Source organism: Dermochelys coriacea, chromosome 9 (genome assembly GCF_009764565.3).
Source record: "Dermochelys coriacea isolate rDerCor1 chromosome 9, rDerCor1.pri.v4, whole genome shotgun sequence".
Taxonomy (NCBI): domain Eukaryota; kingdom Metazoa; phylum Chordata; order Testudines; family Dermochelyidae; genus Dermochelys; species Dermochelys coriacea.
Genome location: NC_050076.1, coordinates 97,821,940 through 97,849,091, shown reverse-complemented (window position 1 = coordinate 97,849,091; position 27,152 = coordinate 97,821,940). Strand labels below are relative to the sequence as shown.

Genomic DNA, 27,152 nt, shown 5'->3' with positions numbered 1-27,152 from the left:
GTCTAGGTTTCAGGGGACACCTCATTCTTCACGTCTGTCAGGTGGACATTACCCTCTTTCAGTTCAGACAGGAGCCTTCAGCTCCCAGTGACAAAGCAAGCTTCCACCAGTCATCCCATTTCCCCGGCAATAATTTAAGGCAGTGGTTTTTCCTACCTCTCCCTTCTGTGGGCCTCAGAGAGTTACTCTCATCCATCAGTCGCCTTCCCCAGTTGGTTCTCAACGGGTTTCACTGTGGTTCTCATGCAGTGACCTACCAATGTATCCTGAATCTATGCCACAAATATATTAGTGAACAGCAATTGTGTCAGGGCAATATCACACTGTAAGTAGCTCAGTCAGAAGAGAGGGATTTTACACACTACCTCCTGTTTATCCTCAAAAATCCTTTTGGCTCCGGTTCCTATCAGGCTGGCTAATGCGCCGTAAGCCATGCTCAGGAGAAAACACATGACCTCATCTGCCTCCCCAGAAACTGACAAAGCCACCAAACTGAAGAAAAGTAGCTGAAGAGCAGAGATTGCACCAAAGAGGAAAATAAAATCACTCCACAGGAAGCCTAAAGACTGTTAGCCTCAGTCTAAAGGCAATAACCTAGTGGCTGCTTCCAATCTAGGCACACGGCACTATTCCCATGTGTAATGCTTTGGACATGAAAATTACCACCCCTCTGCCACCAAGCGGCTTCAGTCCTAAGAGCTCCTTTCAGCAAAGCAAGGGTATTTCTTGTCTTATGAAAAAAGAAAAGGAGTACTTGTGGCACCTTAGAGACTAACAAATGTATTAGGGCATAAGCTTTCAGCGAGCTACAGCTCACTTCACGAAAGCTTATGCTCTAATAAATTTGTTAGTCTCTAAGGTGCCACAAGTACTCCTTTTCTTTTTGCGAATACAGACTAACACGGCTGCTACTCTGAAACCTCTTGTCTTATGTGCTCCCCTGTAAGGAGAACAAGGGTCAGGAAAACCTCTCAGAAAGGAAGTGGCCAAACCATCTACCATGACACTGGTTACCTGATGAGATAACCAGAGGAATCATCCATATAGCACAGTCAGCTTCTCCACGCACTCCCACGAGCTTTGCTGAAACTTATCTTTCTGGAGAGGAAATCTAGGTGTTTCTTGGCCTGCAATTCGTAAGACAGAAGGTTTCGTTGACACCAGACTTCCCTTCTAGTAAGATCTGAAATTACTGGAACATTTCGTTGAGAAATGGAAAGTTCCATTCCATTCAATTCAGTTTGTTTAGGGAAACAATCTTTTTGGAAGTACTGAAAATGAGCTAATTTTCAGATAATTCAAATGGGACAAACCTCTGGACACAGGGTTTAATTTCAACACATTCACCTAAATGAACATTGACACAGTCACTTGTAGGGGAGGAGAGGCGAAGAAAAAAAACCCCAACAAGAATGGTCTGCTCAACAAGCAAAACTATGTCCAGAATAGCAATAGTGAATTTTCAACTTGGCTTTAAAAAAACTTGTTAAGAGTTGCCTGCTACTGAGTGGAAGTTCACAGTGGAATACTAGGCAATTAAAGTAACACCTTGACATCAGTGGAATTGTAATGAAAAGTAAAATTTAGCCCAAGAGGTACAACTCTGAGATGTAACATCACTGCTTGGCCTAACAAGCAAGCAGTAACATAGCCTTGTCCTAACACTGCAGAAAGTCTTTATATAAGCGTGATAATCAAAAATATTTTTTAGATTATTATTTATAAAATGGTTATTTTCTGTATTATTTCTCAGCACTGAATTGTTTTTTCTTAAACCAAAACAGCGGACACAGTATAATCAGTGCCCCAGCCAAACTTAACTTTTGTAACTTCTGACAACCAAATTTCTAGTTTGCTGTCCAAAAGTAACAAAGAGAACCCTGAACTTGGTAACCTGTCTAGTATTAAGTTCCCTAACGACATGCTTTGTTGATTTTATTTCTTGTGCCACAATACAAGAGCACATGGCCACAATATTACCATCATGCAGTTAGACATCTGAACGCAGTCACTGCAATAGTCAAAAGAAAAGGAGTAGTTGTTGGCACCTTAGAGACTAACAAATTTATTTGAGCATAAGCTTTCGTGAGCTACAGCTCACTTCACTGGATGCAATAGTCAGGAAGCAAAGAGAGAGACCAGTAACACAAACTCCTTTAGAAAGGTTCTCTTCCGATAGTGGCCTCTGTTTCAATGGGATGCAAATTAGTTACACAATTGGGTCCAATTCTACAAGCTTGTGTGCATGCAATAGTCGCCACTGTTACCAACAGGAAGGCTTGTGTAAGTAATACTTGCACCAAATCAGCCAAATCATAAAGGACCAAACCTTTATGCTGCAACGGTAGTCGGTAGAACAATTGTACCCTTGTTTCCACACACACTCCCATTGACAAAACAGGACTTTTGCCCAAAGAGGAGGCAGAGTTATTTACTAAAGCTACTAGCATTCTTAAAAATCCACAAGTTAACTGATACATTGGGACAGTTTAACCTCTGGGCTGCAGTTTAATGTTTTTATTCAGTAACAGGCAGCTCCTCATACAAGAATAGCTAGTATATTACACTCACAAACTGCAACTAGCATAATTCATTTTGTTCTCTTTAAGAAGAGAAAGCCTTTCTAATTTAGTCTTCATGAACTGCATCGCTGTCATTGATTCACTATTTCCTATTCAGAAAGGTCAAACTAGTTTTAAAAGGTTAGCCACAGTACAACATTAACAGCTCTTAGCAAGTTGCTTACAACATTTTTTAAAGTGCCAGCCTATAAACATTTCCACTCTAAGTGCAGATCAAACTCTGAGGTGACACCAATACAGTGTTGGAGAACAGAAACCCTCAAAAACTTTCCCAGCTGAAATGCAAAACCAGTAACACTATAAGCAAGTGAGAGCTTTAGGTGTGTCCTTTGTTCTTTTCCCCACATTATATCTGTATCCACCCTTTTCACCGTCCAAGCACTAAAATAAGAAGTGATTTATTAAACAAGTTCTGACTATAGGCCCAAATTATGTGTTCTGTTACTCTGTAATCTGAAGCCACTAGGTTGCAAAGCATTAACAGGACAGAATCTCTCTAGTGGTAATGCACAAGTCAGAAAGAACACATCTTGACTTTCAGGTCACATGCTGAGTTTCCTGAACTAGCAGGTATAAAATACCACCTTTGTTTGCACATAGCAAGCATGACCAGGAGTCACAGGGACACACTGTGTAATTTTTGCAGTCATTTTCAAATTAGAACTGCTCTTCAGATCGTTTTATAGTTGTGAAGCTTTTGTAGATTAAAAAAAAAATAAGGCAGCATGCACCGTATTAGATCCTCCTACACATCAATTGATAGTTTTAGGCATATTTATGTGCGAACAGTGGGTTTTGATTTTGTATACCATCTTTTATACCGAAGTATTTCAAAATGCTTTAAAAACGGAATGAATTGGCTTTGGGAAGTTAGTGGTATCTCCCACAACTCTGGATACAAGATTAAAAATACATCACCAAATTCTGTTCATAATTACTCCTAGGCAGCCCCACTGGAATTAAAGAGAATCACACAGGTACAACAGCAGAATTTATCCGACTGTTGCCAAACTACTCATGATCATTTTAAGGTAAGCCAAAATGTTTAAAGCTATTAAGTAGCTATAATGGTAAGAAGTATTTAATACAATATAGGAAAGATGTTTTGTAAAATACATTGCTAATGTTATCTTTTCTTTCTGCAGGTCACCTTAAACAAAGGCAGAGCTACAAATCTTTACTAAGCCAGTTTGTTAGAAGCAGATTTAGTCCCAGTGCGGTCTTAACACCTAGGTTTCCCACAGAGTTACATTACAATCTAATCCTTCCTAATGCATCTGGATTTCTTATATTGTACTGGGAATGGATCCAGAAACTACAAGCTGATCTGAATGCATTAACAAGGACTGGATGAGATCTTAGTTACTTAATTAGAATGAGATCTTACTGGTGCAAACAAATCCAGGTTTTATCAGCAGTAATATCATAGAATCCAACATCACTCTGTAAGAGAAAACTAAATTATGTAGGATTCCTATGTTTTATCAGATCCAGTGCCCCTTATGTCAGTCATGTTAGTTATGTCTGGGTTTAATCCAACCCAGATACAAGCAGAGAAAGCACACTAAAGCACACTTTTAAATTTGAAATAAATAAATTAATGGACAAACTAATCTTCAAAGAATGCAAAAGCCCCAATCCTGCAATTGGATCTGCATGTGCAGTTATAACCAACAGAAGTGGAGAGTTAATAAAGCAAGGCCTGGGCCCCCTTGGTATTTGCACATTCAAATACCAACTGCATGCAAAAAGTACAGCAATTTCAAACACCAAAGAAGGCATTACATTGTGTATGCACCTTATTTTATGAAGATCTAGCTGCAAACATCCACACCTGGCCATACCAGGAAAACACCATACATTTATTATACCGCCCCAGTGGTCTCTTCTAAGGCTTTGTCTACGCTGGCAACTGAATGACAAAACATCTGTCGTTCGAGGTGTTAAAAAAAAACAAACAAACCAAAAAAAAAACAAACCCCAAAAGACAAACGTTTTGTTGATGAAAAGCGCTGGCGTGAACAGCACTTTGTTGGCAGGAGCGCTCTCCTGATGACAAAGCAAACATCGCTTGGTGTGGAGGTGGACGGGTTTTTTTGGCTATGCTGCGCGCCTGTTAGTGGCACAGCCGGGGGGCCACAAGCAGGACCAGTATTAGACTCACTGGGCCCAGGGAGAAAGCCATAGACCCGCCACGCGGGGCTGAAGTCCGGGGCCCCGAGCCCTGCCACTTGGGGCTGAACTTGAAGCCTTTTGCTTCGCGGGCCCCCCATGGTGTGGGGCTCCAGGCAATTGCCCTGCTTGCTGCCCCCAATGCCGGGCCTGGCTTTTATATGCAGAAAACCAGTTGTTGTGCCACAAGTCAGCCATGGAGATTTTATAACATGTTGGGGGTGGGAGAGGAAGGGGCTCAGGAAGAAAAAGGTTGAAAACCCCTGCTGTAGACTGACCCTCAAGAACCCTGAGGGAGGGGAGGAGAAGTAAATAGGCTCCAGCAACTAGCTCTTCAGTTTTATTGTTTCTCAAGACTCCTCTCAAGTCTTTGTGATAAACATGAAGATGATGCAAAACTGCTACTGTAATTCAGCTCCTCTAATGCCCTTCCTAACAAAGTCAAAGGGTATAAATGTTACATCCTCAAGGTCAGTATTCATTCATCGTTGGCCAATTGATGGCTTAAAAACATTCAGCACTGGAAAACTTGACGGAGCACGAGAAACAGGAGCCCCATATTTCTGCAGGCACACCATATACCTGGCCTGCAACGATTCCTCCATCACATTCTTCTCACCACGTTCTTAAACCAGACATGTAGCAGTGGAGGAAGTGAGTGCCATGGAGACAGGTGTACATGTATGGGTACACACACACACACACACACACACACACAATCCCCTAGTGGCAGATGGATTGTCATCAACCTCTTCACTAAAGGAGCAGCTTCTTTCCTACGGAAATCCTTCACTCACCTGCCTAAAAGGAGCTGCAGGATAGAACAGCCTTGGGCTACTAGGATGATCCGAGGAATGGAAACTTGTCTTATGAAAGGAAACTCAAGGAGCTTGGCTTGTTTAGCCTAACTAAAAGAAGGTTGAGGGGAGATATGATTTGCTCTCTATAATATATCAGAGGGATAAATACTGGAGAGGGAGAGGAATTATTTAAGCTCAGTACCAATGTGGACACAAGAACAAATGGGTATAAATTGGCCACCAGGAAGTTTAGACTTGAAATTAGACGAAGGTTTCTAACCATCAGAGGAGTGAAGTTTTGGAATAGCCTTCCAAGGGAAGCAGTGGGGGCAAAGATCTATCTGGCTTTAAGATTAAACTCAATAAGTTTATGGAGGAGATGGTATGATGGGATAAAGTGATTTGGTAATTAACTGATCTTTAAATATTCATGGTAAATAGCCTAATGGCCTGTGATGGGATATTAGATGGGTGGGATCTGAGTTACCCAGGAAAGAATTTTCTGTAGTATCTGGCTGGTGAATCTTGTCCATATGCTCAGGGTTTAGCTGATTGCCATATTTGGGGTCGGGAAGGAATTTTCCTCCAGGACAGATTGGAAGAGGCCCTGGAGGTTTTTCGCCTTCCTCTGTAGCATGGAGAAAAGGAGTACCCGTGGCACCTTAGAGACTAACAAATTTATTAGAGCATAAGCTTTCGTGAGCTACAGCTCATTTCATCACGAAAGCTTATGCTCTAATAAATTTGTTAGTCTCTAAGGTGCCACGGGTACTCCTTTTCTTTTTGCGAATACAGACTAACACGGCTGCTACTCTGAAATCTGTAGCATGGGTCACTTGATGGAGGATTCTCTGCTCCTTGTAGTCTTTAACCCATGATTTGAGGACTTCAATAGCTCAGACATAAGTGAGGTTTTTCGCAGGAGTGGGTGGGTGAGATTCTGTGGCCTGCGTTGTGCAGGAGGTCAGCTAGATGATCAGAATGGTCCCTTCTGACCTTAGTATCTATGAATCTATGGAGGCCCATCCCCATGGCAGAGTCTTGCTCCCACCGGTTCCTTGGGCAAGTCCCCAGTGTGCCACCACTCTATGCACTTACCATGCGCCTTTTACAGGTGTTTTACCACAACCCCTTTCTGCTCCTTTCCTTTCTTGTTCCTCTCCACGCCGCCCAGCAGAGGGGGGCAGAAGGCCCTGAAGAATTTTATATTTCTTTCACCCGATTAAGCCACTTGCAGAACCTGCCAGCAAGAAACCGTTCCCTTTTCCCCCCACCCAAGACCTTGGAAAGTAAAAACGCATACTCTTCAGATGATCCGCAATGAAAAACAGGTTTTGATTTAAATAAATAATCAGGCTAAGGAAAAACAGGCTGTTTCGCAATGTTAAAAGAAAGGTGCCTTCCAGTAGCATAGGGTTTCCTCCATGCTTTGGAGCATATATTTAAAATTTGGTAGGAAGATAGTCTTTATGCCAAGGATGACAAGTATCAGGAGGTAGCATCTGAAGAAGTGGGGTTTTTAACCCACGAAAGCTTATGCTCAAATAAATCTGTAGTGTTTAAGGTGCCACCGGACTCCTTGTTGTTTTTATGCCAAGGATGTGCCTTTTGCTGTCCTAGAAGAATCCACTGAATTTAGCCAACATATAATCTTCTCATTTGGAGGAGGCGGGAAAAGCGGGGGGGGGAGAGGGGGGAAATGGCAGAAGGGGGGGAATGTAGTTTGCAACTTCTTAGAATTTAGCAGCTGAAATCTCCACATGCCCTGGATCATGTGCCCGCACCTCAAAACTCCAGGCTGATCAGACTGCACATGCACAATCTCCACAGGGCGACAGAGCATGCCCCAGCACACTCCTACAGGTGTACAAAAGGACCTTCCCTGTAACCTGTAAGGGTGGGGCCATGCACATAAATTGAGAGCTGGGGGCCTGTCTCTCCAGTACTCTCAATGACGTCTCTGCTGGCGCCCAGGCAGCGTGGAGGAGTAAGCCATCCAACTGAAATACAGAGTGAGCAAGAGCCAGACTGGGGGGATGGAAAGGAGTGGACAGACAACCTGATGAGTCGTGGAGTGGTTGAGCAAGACGACTGGGGCAAAGATGAGAAACCTGACAAGCGGTGATTGGGTAGACAAGGAGAATGGGACTGTGAGGGGAGCCAAGGATGAGAAGAGACAGAACAGGGACAGGGATGAGTTGTGGGGACAGGGCAGAAGGGGGTCAAGCCTGGGGAAATCAGAAGAAGAGTGTGCCCACTAGAACGCACCTCCAAAGCCCAGGATGGAACCCAAGATTCCAGAGTCTCACCTTTCCTCTGCTGTCAGCAAATACCCATGAAACTCACTAGCAAAACACGTTACATCCCATTTTAGTGTTGATCCACACAGAAGAGGACAACCAACTACAGCTTTCAGTTACTCCATTAGCTCAAGTGGCAGGGGTCTAGGTGGTGGATCTAAAGGTTACAACCCTGCTGATGTCCTATATCGATGTCAATAGGATGTCACATGACAGAATTTGTTTTTTCAGCTTGCTTATTTTAAAAAAAATAATCCCTAGGGAATTTACACAAAAGACTACATTAAAAGAACATTATTAAAGGTTGCAAAGTCAAGCACTCTGAAATTAGGATATGCCGAATTAAGGTTGCCCGTGCAACCTTAATTCAGACTCTTTGTGTGTTGCACTATGGTACAATCTTGAATTACATGATCACATAATATTTTTCCATACCCCTGCCTCATTTAATGCACAAGACAGACCTGCTCTCAATATGAATTAGGAATGTATAGTAAAAGAAATGGTTTTCCTCGAGGATCCCTGCCTCTTTTGCTGCAGAAATTGGAAGATGTGTAGTAAACGCGGCAGGGGAATGCAGGAAGTAGCTGAATGCTACTCCAGAGAATCCGATTCTATCCCTGCCTCTGACCCAGAGTTTCTAGGTGATGCTAGACAAGTATGTCACTAAAACCAAACTTTTGACAGGTTGTTGCTGTCACAGCATATTCCTCAGTTTCTGGCTGCCCAACTTGAGACCCTTAAGTGCTGAGAGCTCACAGCTGCCACTCAAGGGGAGCTCTGTTCTGAACGTATAACATGCTATATAAACTAAGGATTGTGAAAAATCAGGTCCTAGTCATGTCAAGTTAGGCATCTAAAATTAGTAAAAGTGTTCCCTTAATCTCTCTGTGACTTGGCCCCCCATCTGTAAAATGAGGATAACAGCATCCCCTCACCTCACCAGGGTGTCGTGAAAATAAATCCACTAATGTGGTCATGAGCAGCATAGAAAAGCTCATAGGAAATTATTAATTCTGCCTTCAGAGTAGGGTTAGAACACTGTGCAATAGACAAGTTCTAGGGCCACACACTGAACATTGAGAAAGCAACATATTGAACAGTTTTTCATTTACGCGAGCACTGTCCATCCTGTGCACTAAATGAGGCTGTCAATAAAATAGCATGTGATCATGTAATTAAAGATTTCAAAGTAGCAGCCGTGTTAGGTCTGTATTCGCAAAAAGAAAAGGAGGACTTGTGGCACCTTAGAGACTAACAAATTTATTTGAGCATAAGTGAGCTTTAGCTCTCAAAAGCTTATGCTCAAATAAATTTGTTAGTTTTAAGGTGCCACAAGTCCTCCATTTCTTTTTGTAATTAAAGACAGTCTCAGAAAGCAGATGCACAAGAAGACTGAATTAAAGCAGGCAGCCTTAAATCTGACATTTTCCCAACCTTCTAGTGCTTGACTTTGCAACTGTAACAATAAGAAAAGGAGTACTTGTGGCACCTTAGAGACTAACAAATTTATTAGAGCATAAGCTTTCGTGAGCTACAGCTCACTTCAAGTGAGCTGTAGCTCACGAAAGCTTATGCTCTAATAAATTTGTTAGTCTCTAAGGTGCCACAAGTACTCCTTTTCTTTTTGCGAATACAGACTAACACGGCTGCTACTCTGAAACCTGCAACTGTAACAATGTTCTTTTAATTTAGTGCCGTGTGTAGTATTGCATATAAATTAAAACCAGAAGCTACATTCATGCAAGCTTGCAGATAAAAGTCCTGATATGCAAAGGGTTAATAGTACTGCAGATTGTGTGGAACAAATTCTGCTCACATTGACATTCTTGATCCCACTGTGTAACCTACAATTTGGCCCAGTATCTGTTAAAGTTTGTGTTTAATGGCCCAGGGCATTGTTTCCCAACCTGGGAATGTCAGACAAGTCCTGAGGGGACAAGGCACAGAGAAAAGGGTGGCGGGGCGGGGAAGCTGCTTGATTGCAGCTCTACCCCACCCAACTGAAATATGCTTCAGAGTTATCTGCTTGACTCCAGCCCTGCAGCCGTTCCTAATGCAGCTGGCTGTGTTGGAGCAGTTCTTGTGCACATACATGGCTGAAGGCTTGGGCTAGTGGGCTGCTGAACTAAGGAGTACCACAAACCTCATCACTTTTCACGCTAAGTGCAAAGCGCTTTTCTTTGACCTTGTCTGTGCTAACACGTATAGCAGTGTGTGTGTGTGTGTTAGTGTTACTTTATAGTAGCCCACTCCAGTGCCTGGCAGCTGCGCCACAATGCCATCCAGAACCGCCTGGTGAAAGCCATCGCACCGCGCCTGGGGGAGGTCGCCGTGAACTGCGCCATCCCCAGTATTGACAGTCAGTTGCAAGCTGACGTGGTAGTCACCGACGAGGCCCAGAAAAAGATCATCCTCGTGAACGTCAACGTCTCCTTTGAGAACAGGACCCCTGCCTTCCACGAAGCCCGAGCTTGTAAGCTGGAAAAATACGCCCCCCGGCTGACACCCAGAGAGCGAAGGGCTACGAGGTGCAGATGGATGCCCTGATCGTCGGAGCCCTGGGCGCTTGGGACCCCTGCAACAAGTGTGTGCTGCGGACCTGTGGGATTGGTCAACGCTACGCACAGCTCATGCGGCGCTTCATGGTCTCGGACACCATCCGATGGTCCAGGGAAATCTACTTGAACACATCACCGACCACCGACAATACCAGGAAGTGTGAGCTGGTATGACATCGTGCATCAACTATGGGAAAGGGACTGAGCAACTTTTTCCATTGGACCATATGAACTGGAACCATAAACTCACTGAACATTAAATCCCACCAAATGAGGATAAATCCATCCTCATCATCGTATCCACTCATTATACTCCACACCTGAACATAGTCATTATATGAACAACATACCCCCATATCTCTATTTCTGTACTTTGACCCGTAAACTTTTACCCCCAATCGGGAAGATTGCAGATTATGTATTCCTTATGCCACCCATTCCTAAACCGAACATCGCACCTGTTGATAATCTGTACCTTATTCCCTGATAACCAGAAACTTCTATGCTTAAACTCTGTACTGTTTTCTTTTTACTTCAACATCATCTTAATAAAAATATAATATCCAAACCAGGACACTCTTCTGCACACACTTCACCTCCTGGGGAAAAGGATAAGAGAACATACACATGACAAACATTAATCATGTTGCTTAAAATGCTTCTGAAAATGCTTCTGAAAAGCACTCAGATACTACGGTGAGGAGTGAGGTATGAAAAACAACACAGAACTTTTCCCCTCCTGTGGTGCTAACTCAACCACAAAACACGTAATTCTCCCAGCCTCACGGGATACAATTGATGCCTCCCTTTTCTTCTCTCCACATCACTCAAACAGCAGTGATTGGGGAGCAGGGTACAGTAGAAACCAGAGGATAAAAAAAGGAAGGAAACAGGATGCAGAAAAGAAAAAAATGAACACGGAGAAAATGCATAAACGGGGGGAAGGGACAGTAACCATACCACGCATGGCATGGTATGGGGCAAGTTGTGGAGGGAATGATGGGATTGGAACCTATGGAAGAGGCGGCTTCACACACACAAAAATGCCATTGGGAACCAATGGCTATAGCCAAATACAACATTCCCTATTTCAGCAAGAGAGCCACCAAAGTCAATGGGCAGTTTGCTTGCGTAAGGACTACATAATTGGCCAAGTGCAGAGTTATGCAAATCCATACCAGCAGAGGGAATAATTAAATTAAAACCTTGTAGTATTTACTTGATTTATGTATGTGCAGTAATTCTAAAGCGAAGTTTAAAAAAAGGAAAAAAAGGGGGGGGGAGTGGGGGGAGAGATACGGGACTCTCCTCTGCTGAAGGTCTGCAACATGCACAGTCTCAAGTTGCAATGTTCAGCTGTTGCAAAAAACTTTTACCTGAACTTTGGTTAGGTTTTAGTTGAGAATTAGGAGAGTGTGAAAACAGGCATGAGAATAAGGAGCTTGTCTACACTGTAGACACTTAGGGGAAGATGCTGCCTTTGCCAATGGGAGAGCTTCTCCCATTGGGGTAAACTACTCCACCTCCCTGAGAGGCAGTAGCTATGTCCATCGAGGAGAGAGTGTCTATACTGGGGTTCTCAAACCATGGGTCGGGTCCACTCAGGGGGTTGCAAGGTTATTACATGGGCGGGGGGGGGGGGGGGTCACGAGCTGTCAACCTCCATCCCTAACCCCACTTTGCCTCCAACATTTATAATGGTGTTGAATATATAAAAAAAAGTGTTTTTAATTTATAAAAGAGGGTGGGAGGGAGTTGCACGCAGAGGCTTGCTATTTGAAAGGGTTCCAGAATAGCAGCCGTATTAGTCTGTCTCCGCAAAAAGAAAAAGGAGTACTTGTGGCACTTTAGAGACTAACAAATTTATTTGAGCTGTAGCTCACGAAAACTTATGCTCAAATAAATTTATTAGTCTCTAAGGTGGCAAAAGTCCTCCTTTTCTTTATGTGAAAGGAGTCACCAGTAAAAAAGTTTGAGAGCCACTGGTCTACACCAGGAGTTGGGTCAGTATAACTGCATCACTCCTGGGTGTAGATTTTCCACACCCCTGAGCAATGTAGTAATACTGATCATACTTTGTAATGTAGACCAGGGCTTAGTTGAGATGAACCCTTGACTATAAGTTAAGACCTCTGCAAATCAAAGGCAAACAGACCATAAATGACCACATCACTGCCTATTCAACTGTATGTGTTTATGTTAAGATACTCTGACTTGGAATGCTTACACTTTTAATCTGAAGTGCGGGTTTACTTTGCCTCCCACCTCAAATTGACTAAAGGCTTGGCTACACTTGCGAGTTACAGCGCAATAAAGGAGCCCCAGGCGCACGTAGAGCGCTCTGACTCTGCGGCTACAGCGCTGTTGGTACTCCACCACAGTGAGTGGAATAACGTTTGCTGCGCCCTCGCTGGAGCGCCGCGGCGCCAGTGCGAATGAACTGTTGCTTTCCTGCCCTCTGATCAGCCTCCGGAAACATCCCATAATCCCCTTAAGTCAAGTGCCCACTCTTGCCATTGTTTTTGAATCGCTGCAGGAATGCGGATATGCCCTTTGAAAGCTCTGTTTCTGACAGTCGGCTGCTTACCTGCTCCGAGACAAAGCAACCATTAGTGTGGAATGCTGTGTGTGTGAGAGAGAGGCGGGGTGGGGAGGGGGGTGGTCTGCTGCTGTCTGAACTTACAAGACAGCATGCTGACATGCTCTCAGCCCCCCCAAAATCCACTCTCTCTTCCCCCCACATACACACAACACACTCCCTGTCACACTCCACCCCACCTCTCCCCATTTGAAAAGCACGTTGCAGTCACTTGCATGCTGGGATAGCTGTCCCTAATGCACTGCTCCCAATGCCACTGCAAATGTGGCCACACCAGTAGGCTTGAAGCTGTTAGTGTGGACAGACTGCAGCGCTTTCCCTACTGCGCTCTCCGAAGGCTGCTTTAACTCAAAGCGCTCTCTACATCTGCAAGTGTAGCCATGCCCTAAAGCTGCATTCCCAAAAAGCAATGAAGTAGTGCTTGCCCTGCCCTCCTTTGCCATCATTACATACCTAGGGTGCTCTGGTTGGCCTCCTACCTTCAGCAGCCCCAAAAGTCATATTGTGGTGCACCACTGCCTTTATTTTTAAAGGGATTCCTGATTTTCTCTCTCTCCACCTTCACTTACTCCTTAGTGCAGACAAAGTGAAGCCAGCCTGGCTGTGAATCATACATCAGACAGAGTTCCAGGAAAATTCCCATCTGTTACACGCACATAGAAAGCAGAGGGGAATGAGAGGGGAGGAGGCGAGGAAATTGGAAGAAGAAAGAAATAAACGACAGGGTATCAGAAGGCAATAAAAAGAGACAGCTGAAGGTAAGCAAGACACGCAACATACCAGAGAACCACCAGTGCATCACTCCTGGACATTCACTATTATAGCATCCAGAAAAAAAAACATCTATTAGTACATAATCTATTGCTGAGTGTGGACAATGAGACAGTATATGGGCTTTTAACCTGAAAGACAGCAGAAAACTTAAAAAGAAAAGGAGTACTTGTGGCACCTTAGAGACTAACAAATTTATTTGAGCATAAGCTTTCGTGAGCTACAGCTCATAAATTTGTTAGTCTCTAAGAAAAGGAGTACTTGTGGCACCTTAGAGACTAACAAATTTATTTGAGCATAAGCTTTCGTGAGCTACAGCTCATAAATTTGTTAGTCTCTAAGAAAAGGAGTACTTGTGGCACCTTAGAGACTAACAAATTTATTAGAGCATAAGCTTTCGTGAGCTACAGCTCACTTCATCGGATGCATTTGGTGGAAAAAACAGAGGAGAGATTTATATACACACACACACAGAGAACATGAAACAATGGGTTTATCATACACACTGTAAGGAGAGTGATCACTTAAGATAAGCCATCACCAGCAGCAGGGGGGGAAGGAGGAAAACCTTTCATGGTGACAAGCAAGGTAGGCTAATTCCAGCAGTTAACAAGAATATCAGAGGAACAGTGGGGGGTGGGGTGGGAGGGAGAAATACCATGGGGAAATAGTACAGCAGAAGAATCTGTCCTATCTCGGGGCCTCTCCTTTTGCCCCTCCACCCCCACGAACATGATACAGTTCTGTGGTGACCTAGAATCCTATTTTCGATGTCTCAGACTCAAGGAATATTTCCAACACACCTCTGACCAACATATTAACCCACAGAAACCTTCCTGCCAACACTACAAAAAGAAGGATTCTGGGTGGACTCCTCCTGAAGGTCGAAACAGCAGCCTGGATTTCTACATAGACTGCTTCCGCCGACGTGCACGAGCTGAAATTGTGGAAAAGCAGCATCGCTTACCTCATAACCTCAGCCATGCAGAACACAGTGCCATCCACAGCCTCAGAAACAACTCTGACATCATAATCAAAAAGGCTGACAAAGGAGGTGCTGTCGTCATCATGCATAGGTCGGAGTATGAACAAGAGGCTACTAGGCAGCTCTCCAACACCACTTTCTACAAGCTATTACCCTCTGATCCCACTGAGAGTTACCAAAAGAAACTACAGCATTTGCTCAAGAAACTCCCTGAAAAAGCACAAGAACAAATCTGCACAGACACACCCCTGGAGCCCCGAACTGGGGTATTCTATCTGCTACCCAAGATCCATAAACCTGGAAATCCTGGACGCCCCATCATCTCAGGCATTGGCACCCTGACAGCAGGATTGTCTGGCTATGTAGATTCCCTGCTCAGGCCCTTCGTTACCAGCACTCCCAGCTATCTTCGAGACACCACCGATTTCCTGAGGAAACTACAGTCCATTGGTGATCTTCCTAAAAACACCATCCTGGCCACTATGGATGTAGAAGCCCTCTACACCAACATTCCACACAAAGATGGACTACAAGCCGTCAGGAACAGTATCCCCGATACTATCACGGCTAACCTGGTGGCTGAACTTTGTGACTTTGTCCTGACCCATAACTATTTCACATTTGGTGACAATGTATACCTTCAAATCAGCGGCACTGCGATGGGTACCCGCATGGCCCCACAGTATGCCAACATTTTTATGGCTGACTTAGAACAACGCTTCCTCAGCTCTCGTCCCCTAATGCCCCTACTCTACTTGCGCTACATTGATGACATCTTCATCATCTGGACCCATGGAAAAGAAGCTCTTGAGGAATTCCACCATGATTTCAACAATTTCCATCCCACCATCAACCTCAGCCTGGACCAGTCCACACAAGAGATCCACTTCCCGGACACTATGGTGCTAATAAGCGATGGTCACATAAACACCACCCTGTATCGGAAACCTACTGACCGCTATTCCTACCTACATGCCTCTAGCTTTCATCCAGATCATACCACTCGATCCATTGTCTACAGCCAAGCCCTACGATATAACCGCATTTGCTCCAACCCCTCAGACAGAGACAAACACCTACAAGATCTCTATCATGCATTCCTACAACTACAATACCCACCTGCTGAAGTGAAGAAACAGATTGACAGAGCCAGAAGAGTACCCAGAAGTCACCTACTACAGGACAGGCCCAACAAAGAAAACAACAGAACGCCACTAGCCATCACCTTCAGCCCCCAACTAAAACCTCTCCAACGCATCATCAAGGATCTACAACCTATCCTGAAGGACGACCCATCACTCTCACAGATCTTGGGAGACAGACCAGTCCTTGCTTACAGACAGCCCCCCAATCTGAAGCAAATACTCACCAGCAACCACACACCACACAACAGAACCACTAACCCAGGAACCTATCCTTGCAACAAAGCCCGTTGCCAACTCTGTCCACATATCTATTCAGGGGATACCATCAGAGGGCCTAATCACATCAGCCACACTATCAGAGGCTCGTTCACCTGCGCATCTACCAATGTGATATATGCCATCATGTGCCAGCAATGCCCCTCTGCCATGTACATTGGCCAAACTGGACAGTCTCTACGTAAAAGAATGAATGGACACAAATCAGACGTCAAGAATTATAACATTCAAAAACCAGTTGGAGAACACTTCAATCTCTCTGGTCATTCGATCACAGACCTAAGAGTGGCTATACTTCAACAAAAAAGCTTCAAAAACAGACTCCAACAAGAGACTGCTGAATTGGAATTAATTTGCAAACTGGATACAATTAACTTAGGCTTGAATAGAGACTGGGAATGGATGAGTCATTACACAAAGTAAAACTATTTCCCCATGGTATTTCTCCCTCCCACCCCACCCCCCACTGTTCCTCTGATATTCTTGTTAACTGCTGGAATTAGCCTTCCTTGCTTGTCACCATGAAAGGTTTTCCTCCTCCCCCCCCCCCCCCCCCCCCCCCCCCCCGCTGCTGGTGATGGCTTATCTTAAGTGATCATTCTCCTTACAGTGTGTATGATAAACCCATTGTTTCATGTTCTGTGTGTGTGTGTGTGTATATATATAAATCTCTCCTCTGTTTTTTTCCACCAAATGCATCCGATGAAGTGAGCTGTAGCTCACGAAAGCTTATGCTCTAATAAATTTGTTAGTCTCTAAGGTGCCACAAGTACTCCTTTTCTTTTTGCGAATACAGACTAACAGGGCTGCTACTCTGAAACCTGTGAGAAAACTTAACAGAGCTATGTTTCTGCCTTCACCCCAAATAGCTCAAGTCGACTGACCTTTAGGGCATGCTTCAAGGCCTATTTACTGAGGCTTTTCAGAAGGGGCTGAGAGGAGCATATGGGGGGGGGGGGGAGAGAAAGAAAGTTTTGTTGGTAGCTGTTGGGCTTGCTGCTGCTTTAGATTGAGTAGCACAAATATTACTCTAAAAACAACAACAAGAATCCAAACTATAGAAAAGAGGCACATGTGGACATAAAAGCCCAGGCTCAGAAGGGAATCTGTGGACTCTTTGAAGATCTTAATGATAAACATGAATTTCTTTCTTTTTTGAAAGTAAATCACAGAGACGGTTCTTCCTACCAACCCAGACCACAGATGATTCATTGACGTTGAGGGAGTTATATTATGGTATTACTGGTGTGAAGATGGTCAAACTCTGCGCTCAGTTCCCTGCATGTAAGCCTCGCAACTACTAACAAAACTCCTAGAAGGCGATTTAACTAAACCAATCCATTTGGTATTATACAATGAAATAGCTTCAGAGCACAACTACAGCAAAGTGTAACATGCCCAAGAAGTCCAGGGTAGTGAAATTTAAGACCAAATAAACTGGGGTTGTAAATTACTGTCCACTTATTTTTTAATTCGAGCACCATTTGAATGGTAGCCAATTTAAAATGTGTATGCCAACTTCCGTACTTTTAGATCTTTCACATTCTTTGGTGAGTTCAATCCTTGAGGGAGCCATATAGGGATCTGGGGCAAAGATTGGGGATTGGCCCTGCTTTGAGCAGGGGGTTGGACTAGATGACCTCCTGAGGTCCATTCCAACCTGATATTCTATGATTTAAGGAGGGTTAACTTCAGGAGCCAGATTCCAGCTTCATTTGCAGGATGTAAATTCAAAATAACACTCAAGCCAAAGGAATTTGCCCACATTTACACCTGTGACAAATCAGATCAGACAGCAACCGAAGTATATGTTCTGTTGGTCACAGGATAGAGAGACACAAGGTGAGTGAGATAATATCTTTGACTGGAAAACACATTGCTACTGCTGTAGGACTTCGGAGGAGACATGGCTGAAAAAGCCTAACCACTGTGCAGCATTAGCTCATTCTAAGTCGTCTGATTTGGACAATGGCCCAATCCTGCTTATTTTACCGATTCAAATGACCTAACTGATTTCAAGACTCTGGTGAACAAGTTTTACCCATAAAAGGAGAATGGTCCAAGGAGATTACAAGTGGTGTAAATCTACTGAAGTCAATTTGTTTCAAAGGACACTTCCTATTCTTGTTTAGATCACTAACACCTAAAATTACTCTTGTTTAGAAACAAACATATTTCTCTAATTCTTCCATTTGACAGCACTTTGTTATTTTCACTCTTCACTGTATAGACAGCCACCTTCCCACTTTGTTTCTGTGGCTTTTCTCATAGCAACACGAGTTTTAAGAAAAATATGATTGCAAGACCACAAAACATTCCTAGAGAGTGTAGTACTTCCAGTGTAGTACTGGAAGCTACTTCTAACGGATTAAGAAAAGGAGGACTTGTGGCACCTTAGAGACTAACAAATTTATTTGAGCATAAGCTTTCATGAGCTACAGCTCACTTCATTGGATGCACGTAGCTCACAAAAGCTTATGCTCAAATAAATTTGTTAGTCTCTAAGGTGCCACAAGTACTCCTATTCTTTTTGTGGATACAGACTAACACAGCTGCTCCTCTGAAACCTTTTAACGGATTATATTTCAAGCTGGCTGTATCCGTTAAAGTAGATTAATAACTATGTGCATCCGATTCCTCCATGTACTGGGCCCAATTCTAACCTTACTAACAAAGGTGATGTCATTGACTTCAGCAAAATCACTTTAAATTTACATTTATGAAATGAAGATCAGAATCCTGAAATTTCTACTTGTATGTAGGCAGAGTAGTGGAACAGCTCCAAAATAAACTATGTATTCTGACTGTACCCTCTCCCACTACTGGTAGTTAATTTCCTCCCGTTCTTTTTAAATCTTACATAAGAATACATCTACAGAAAGAAAACTGAGCCAAGTTCAATAATCAATTTCAATGTTGATAGGGGAAGCAACATTTGTTATATATAAGCTGTGAGATGCATGTGACAATGGGGTTTTAATATTCATTGCCATTTATGAGGCTCTGGCAGAAGCCATCTAGTTGAGAAGTGACAGCATCTGTCAGAGTAGCTTTATCCTCATGTCAGACAATCTTCCTCCCATTTTAATAGTGGTACTGAATTTTTCCGCAGTGCTGCTGCCATGACGTGCAAGTCTCTTGAAAGACTAACATTTCCAGAAACCACAGGATGGGGCACTGGAAGAGGAATCTCTCTGAAGATCTCTTTGCAGAGATCCCCACATGTTGCTCCCTCCAGGAATAGGCTATAAGACCCGCCTCCAAATCTAGGAGACCTCCTGGGATCCCTGAGGCACACCCAGGCAGAAGACCTGCACCCCCACACCAGGTCTGGCAACCCTCCGCACTCCTTAATAGGGACTCCATCTGGCTGCAGCTGCAGAAGAACAATGCAGCTCAAGGCTTTTATTTTTCAGTTTCTCTCTCTTATGGCCATGCTGCCTTCCTGAGCCTACGCAGACAGTTCCAGTGTCTCTGCTGCTGCTCATTGCTTAGCCAAGCAGAGTAAACTAGCAAGACTCCAGCCAATTGCACTGCTGCTATTTGGAATCCTGGGAATCAAGAGAATCAGTTTCATGCTGCTACCACTGGGCAAAACTGAAAGCAGTAGCAAATATAGGAATTACTCATAGTGTAAGCAAAAAGAAAAGGAGGACTTGTGGCACCTTAGAGACCAACAAATTTATCTGAGCATGAGCTATAGCTCACTTCATCGGATGCATAGTGTAGGGTAACCCAAAAGGAAAGAAGGCTGGGAGACAGAGTGGCAGACCACCGCCACCTCCCTACCCCCGCTCAACAAAGCAGCAGCCAGGAAGCTGATCTCCATTCTCAACCGCTTCTCTGTGGGGAAAACCGGGAGTGAATAGAGAAAGCGCCTTCATCCTTTCAGCACCTGGGGGTAGTGGTGGAGCTTTAAAATTTGTCTCACACCTTCTAACCAGAAGCTGAGTCAGCACATGGAGAAGGTCCCCACAATCAGAGCCCAGGGACATCTTCCTGGCAGAAACTCCAGCCTCCAGACCCTTCCCAACACCTGGTGCCTCACCACGGCACTGCCCCTGGTAGGGCCTCTCCTCCCTTTATCTTTCACACCTGCCTCTAAGGTTTAGCTTCCAGCTGGTAGGTACCTTGCACGTTTCCGAGCCCCAAGCCAAGTAGATCAGAGAAAATTCCATTCCAGGTTTTTCAATCATTCTTTTCCCCCCTTGTGCTTTAGAGGAAGCTTCCAGTCAATTCAGGCTGGAGGTTACAGAGCAGCCTGAGGCATCGCCCAGTGCTGCGGCTAACACTGCCTAAATCCAAGCATTAAAAACAAGACCATGCTAAGATCGTTTTATAAAAATTTAACTCGTTGCACTCATGAAAAATTCACTCTGTCGGAGAGATTAGAGACTGTCCTTAAGGATGGTGAATCTCAGTATCCCCGGAAGATGTCGCACGGAATGTATTTTAAAGGTGGCATAGGGGGGCACACAAGGGGGGGGAAGAGGAGGAGGTTGGGGGTTTTTAATCTTTAATGTTGTCAATAATCTAGACATTCTGATTTTTTTGTTTGGGTCACAGAAGAGCGAAAGAATGCTCAATCGTGCTTTACAATATTTATTTGGTATAAATTACAAACAAGACAAATGTGTAAAAGTCAGCCGCCAGTGACAATGCAGGGGTAGACCCTGTGCTGCAGTAACTGGGTGGAGCGCAGTGTCTTAGCATTATTGCAATAGATTGTGCCCATTTATTTAGGAGTGTAATTTCCCCAGCGTAGTGCAGAGCTAACCGATTGGGATTACATTGGGGTTTATATTTTTATACACGTGTATTGTAGGACAACTGAAGAACTTTGGAGGCTAAATTATACCTCTCAGCTATAGGTCTCTCGGCTAGAAGTGTAAAATTGTTCCAAAGATGTTGCTATTGAATCACTGGACTTAATTATGTTTGAGGGAGAGCTGAGGGCTATATTTGAGGCACGGGTTTGACTAAGGATTTGACTGAAGCATGGTCATAACACAGCAGCACTGAAAACAATAATGGCTAGTCTGCACACTTTTGTAGTCTATTTTATATTTGTGCCCGAGACATTGGGTTAACTTCATTGTGCAATAGAAAATACAGTCGGTGGTCACCACTTACATTTCAAAACTGCGGAGACAAAGCTGTTGGCTCTAGTTGCAATGCACTGAAATACATCTCCCAGACCTTGACTTGAATTTAACTCAGTCTTGTGCCAAATCTAGGAACATTTCTCTGCTGGCTCAACGCTTTTGTTGTTTGGCCACATCAAGAAAACTTCTTCTGGAAGAAGTATCCCATCTGCAGCAGCCGAATTCAACTCAAAGCATTTCCCCCCTCCCCTTAAGGGGAATTTTTATGTAATTGGTTAGCCCTTATGGAACATTCAGGCCAGCTCTGAGGATTTCTTTTCTTCTTTTGCGGTGTTTGCTTGAGATTACACTTCTGAAGTGAAAAGGCTTCTGTCAAGAACTGGTAGACTCTACAATATCTGTAGGAGCATTGGAGTTGTGTTCAGGCTGACTAGCCATTATTGGTTTCAGAGCTGCTGTGTTATGACCTCGCTTCAGTCAAAACCTTAGTCAAACCCGTGCCTCAAATATAGCCCTCAACTCTCCCTCAAACATATTAAGTCCAGTGATTCAATAGCGACAACTCTGGAACCATTTTATACTTCTAACTAAGTAACCTATAGCTGAGAGGTATAATTTGGCCTCCAGAATACTCAGTTCTCCCACACTACACATGTATAAAAATATAAACTCCGACGTAATCCCAATCGGTTCTGTTAGCTCTGCACTGTGCTAGAAATTACAGTCCTAAATAAACTGACAGTCTACTGCAATAATGCTAAGACTCTGGGCTCCACACAATTACTGCTGCACAGGGAAAACGAGCAATTACAAAATTCAGCTCAAGCAATGAGATCACAATGAAAATCTCAAAGCAGCTTCAGTGGTACTGAAGGTCCTTAACATACTATTTGGAGACAAAAAGAAAAAAAGAGGACTTGTGACACCTTAGAGACTAACAAATTTATTTGAGCATAAGCTTTCGTGAGCTACAGTTCACTTCATCACGAAAGCTTATGCTCAAATACATTTGTTAGTCTCTAAAGTACCACAAGTCCTTCTATTCTTTTTGTGAATACAGACTAACTCGACTGCTACTCTGAAACCTGTCATTATATCTGGAAACAAGACATACTTACCAGACCTATTGGCTGGCACCTTTACAACTGCTTTAAATTAAGCTGTATATCCACGCTATTGGGATTATCAGTAGCTAACTGCTTTTACAGATGAGACAGGGTCTGTCAAAGCTTAGTAGTGACAAGTGTTCAGATTCAGACCCCAAATCTGGACACAGATTAGGAACATATACATTTAAGAAAACTGGTGAGCTCTGACCATAATTAGGCTTGAAAGAATTAGATTTTTGTCAGTAAAGGTCAATTTCACAAATTGTACACATACAAACCAACAAAAAAATAATTTCATTAATGATAACTGAAATTGCCAGATAGGCACATTAAGAAAAATGCTCCTTGAGAAATTATTAGTTTGATTTAAGGTTATTTACTTTATATATTTTGATGTGATGTTGACAATTTAAGTTTTAATGGTTATAAGGCTTTAACTTTTGGAATCTCAACGTCTACTGTCAATACATAGGTGTCTGACACCCACACTTATTTCCCACCACTGTAAAAATATACATTGATAAAAACTGAAAAAAAAAAAAAAAAAAAAGCTTAAAATCCATGTCACCCAACTGTGAAAATTTAAACCAATGTTGATATTATCTGTCAAAATTATTTTTTAAAAAAATTGAATTTTGCTAACCCTATCCATAATTAAAGACATGAAAAAAATAAACTCCTCAAAAAAAAGAAATTGTTTTTGTTGTTTTAAGTCAAATTAAGTCAGCTTATTTTTGTTGTTTACAGGCACTAATGTTTACAATGCAAACACTGAAGCCTTGCACAACTGAAGAAGAATTAGAAGGCAAAATTCACTGATTTAGTTTCATTGGCAAAGCAGAATGAAGTCCCGAGTGTAAAACACGTTAGGTGTAAAAGGAGTAAATTTGATTAAACTCTTTCAGTCTTAAGAACCAAGGTATTAGGAATACACAAGGGTTTTTTTTTAAAAAAAAAATACATGCTTTTAATATGATCTCGAAAACACTTATTTTAAAACCTTTTTTCCTATGAAGTAATGAAGACTTGTTATAAAGTACAAAAATGCACAGTTCAGGTCCTGCTAAAAACCTTAACTCTGACCCCGTAATCTCATCCATCCTGAAACTACAAATTAAAACCCCTTTAAAACTTGGGTGAATCGGAGCCCTTTAAATTGAGTACTGTTTTTTTAATGTCCCTACTCCACCTGCAGAGGTAGCTTTGCAGAATCATTCTGAGTATGTGCAGACAGTTTTGACTGACGGAACCACTCAGCACTGCCCTTTCTGCACATTGTTTTATAGTGGCGTACAGGAAATGTAAAATATTACTGTTTTGATTTGGTAGCATTTCACACCCTCTTTACACCAATGTAAATGGCTAGACAAGGTGCATGACAATGGTGAATCAGGCCCAGAGAGGGCAGCTGGGTAGTAGGTCAGAGAACTTCCAGAGCCTCTCTTCTGGTAATTGTCCACATTTTGTGACTGTGTCTAGTAAACAGAACAGCTTTTTCTACAATTGCCTCACTCAGTTTCTCCTCTGAAGCAGAGGTCCACTGACCACTGAAAAATGACCCAAGGAGCCACCATACCGCAAACAAAGAAAACCCGATCTGCATTTGCAACATGAAACAACCTCTCAACCCCATGTTGAAAATGCATATCTCCCACCCGCTGCACACAGGCTGCCAACCAAGAAACAGCCGCCGGTACAATGACAGTGAACCCCCCCCATGCGAACATGTCATCTGTCACCCTCAATACTCCGTCCAGAAACAGCCCTCTCCCCCATGAATTCCTTTGATATAAACAAGGCAGCACAATCTACATCAGACCTCTCATATATGCAGGGGTTGTAATACCCCACATTGTCACCCCAATACACTTCAAAAAAATAAGAGTTTATGATACATGCTTACCTTGCTTCTGAAAGTACACGCAAGCCACACAACATAACATAGAGCACATCATGTTACCCTATCAGATACCAATGTAAACAAGGAAATCATAAATTCCAACAGGAGGTGGGCATACTGGGTCAGAATTCAGATTCGCCAAAGAACCTTTGCCACACATTTCCACACAGACATGTGAACACCCCATCTCCCCACCCCCCCACACCTCTGCCAATCCCACTGTAACATTAACTTAGTATTTCTTGGCTTTCAAATGTTTCATTTTGTAACTACACATTTCTAATATTTTTTCTGTACAAGTCTTTAAACCATACTGCCTCTATAACAAAGTTCAATTGATATTATTTGTTATTCTAGGACAATCTAATGCTGAAAAACATGAAATAGTGACACAGAACTTCTAGCCAGATGTAAATGGCTTTTACAGGGTTCCAAAACAAGAAAACAATGGAAATTCTGTCAAAGATAAGCAAATATTCACAATATTCAAGAAAAGATATCATTTAAATATAGCTTCTAAACGTTTCCATAACAAGTAAACTGTAAAAAACAAAACAAAACAAAAAACACAACGTCCTAGACCCTGAACAGATCTTTACATCAGATATTGTAAACAGTTAGCTACTCAGAAATTTTCTTCCATAAAGATTTAAATAGTGTCCAATTCAGATCCTTTTCTCATCACTGGAAGAATTACAATCCAATTGCCCACAACTTCAGAGTGTAATTAATAACGGATTTGTACTCTGCAGAAAGGAACAGCTGTTGCAAAAAAACAAAAAAACCCAAACCTACCTGGTCTAACAGCTTGCAAAGGCTAATTTGCTCTGGTGTTACTCTGTATTCTAGCAAATTGGCTCCAAACTTACTCACTTTTGAGTTCAGCACTCTGCTTTTACATTTCATGTAAATGTTCCCTATTCCTTTTGTGCGCAAGCACAAGGGTATGCTAGAGGTTCTGCTGCAAGCTTCTGAAACTCAGCTTTTTCTCCAGGCACACCACTGCCTGGTGTCAGGAGCAATGCCCCCCCTGCAGCATCCTTGTCCACATTCCTAGATCACCACCAGAGACACACACAGTATAACATAGGCTAAGGGCCACCTCCAAAAGGCAAGTCCCTGTTTTACATGACCATGTACATTATCTCCAAGGTTCCTGGTACAATTTTCTCCACTACCAGGAAAGCGATTTTTGCTGGTTTGAGGGGAGGTTTCCCATTCCGGACAGCTTCAGCTCCTTTTGCCTGCCCTGTAAAGTGGATGTAACAGCATATGCACACTTTATGCAGTTGCCTTGGTTCCTACTGCCATTAGCCCCATGATACCTGCAGGCATAGCCTCAAAGAGATGCAGAAAATTCCCTTTATTAAGCCTTTGTATTCAGTGTCAGTGACCACTGGAGGTGACCATTTGCTTCTGACAGAGGGAACAAAAGACAGAGATGGCTCAGACAATCAAAAGCCAGATTTTGGTCATTATTTCTGCAGGATCAGGAGGAATTATTCACCTGCCAATCCCATCGAGCCTGGCAGGCTATAATCAGCATTTAGGGAGAGGGGGAGAGCCATCTGGTTTTGTTGTCTTTTCCATCCTGCACCGTGCCTTCAGTTTGGTGCATCTGGAGAGGCTATCAGCTCCGGGGCTGAGAACATGCACTGTCCCTTGGCGGGACCGCATTCGGGGGGCTGGAGAAGGAGACATGCGATCAGCCCCTAATCTGGAGCAATGCCCAGTGCCTTCATTTCATTTCACCGGGGGGGGGGGGGACTGGCGAAGGGGGCTGCGTGATCAGCCCGTGAGCTGCGATGTTGCCAGGTGCCTTCCCGTCACTGCACCGGGCCCGGGGGTGGGGGGCATGCGCCCCAGAAGCGGTCCCTGCCCCGCTGAACAGCGAGCACCAGCCAGAGAACATGGGGGGGGGGAGAGGGGGGTACTTACAAAGCGATTAATGCTCCAGCGAAACATTGCGAGGCGGAGGCGGCTCAGGGTGTCAGGCAGCCGGACAGTACAAGCCCCTGCAGAAAACTACTGCGGCGGGCGGAGCAGCGCCAGGGCCGGCCACAAGCTTCCCACCGCCCCCCGCCCCACCGGCGCGCAGCTCCCAGCCGCCTTGCCCCCCGGCACTGGGGGGGGGGGCTCTCCTTCGCCTCCCGGGGCGCCGCCGCTAGGCTCCCCCCGGGCGCCGCCGCCGCCGGGAGCCGGGCACCATCGCCGGGCTGCGCCGCGCTTGGGCTCCCTCCCCGCCCACCGGCTCGGCTCCAGGGCGCGGAGACGGCCCCGGGGACTGAGCGGCTTCTCCCTCCCGCCAGCGGCGGCGGCGGCACAGGACGCCACCCCGCGGCCCTGCTGCCTGAGCCGGGGAGCGGCCCGTGCGCTAGGGCGCAGCGCCCCCGACCTCTCCAAGGCTCAGGGCGCGCAAGCCGCTTCCTGCGCGGAAAGCGCCTCCGAGCGCTCCCCTCGCTTCGGCCCTGCGCCCAGCCACCCCGCCCCGCTTACTTCCACTTTCTCTTGCTAAGTAAGCGCGCCTCCCCCTATGGCTTTTGTCTGGCTGGTTCTCGGGGGGGGAGTGGGGGGACCTCCCCAAGAGCAGCCTGGGATGTGTAGTACTCACCACCAGCCCGAGAGCAGCGCCTGCGCTGCCCACGGCTCGCAACCGCGGCTACAGATAAGCCCGGGGCGGGGTTGAAATATCGTTTCTAAACGTTTCAGAGTAGCAGCCGTGTTAGTCTGTATTCGCAAAAAGAAAAGGAGTACTTGTGGCACCTTAGAGACTAACAAATTTATTAGAGCATAAGCTTTCGTGAGCTACAGCTCACTTCATCTCTCCAGCGGAGCTCATGCCGCGGG

General features: G+C 44.2%; 1 protein-coding gene across 3 annotated transcripts in view; it reads right to left on the bottom strand.

The window, feature by feature from the left end:
• Nucleotides 1–26,780, bottom strand: part of ATP11C (ATPase phospholipid transporting 11C) — a 123,243-nt gene extending 96,463 nt beyond the window's left edge. For 2 of the 3 annotated variants that reach the window (XM_038415504.2, XM_038415503.2), the window contains exon 1: nt 26,244–26,780. In XM_038415504.2, the coding sequence (XP_038271432.1) occupies nt 26,244–26,270 (27 nt within the window). In that variant the 5' untranslated portion in view covers nt 26,271–26,780. The remainder of the gene's footprint in view (nt 1–26,243) is intronic. The other variant, XR_006274016.1, reaches the window with a different exon arrangement.
• Between the last annotated feature and the right edge of the window lie 372 nt (nt 26,781–27,152).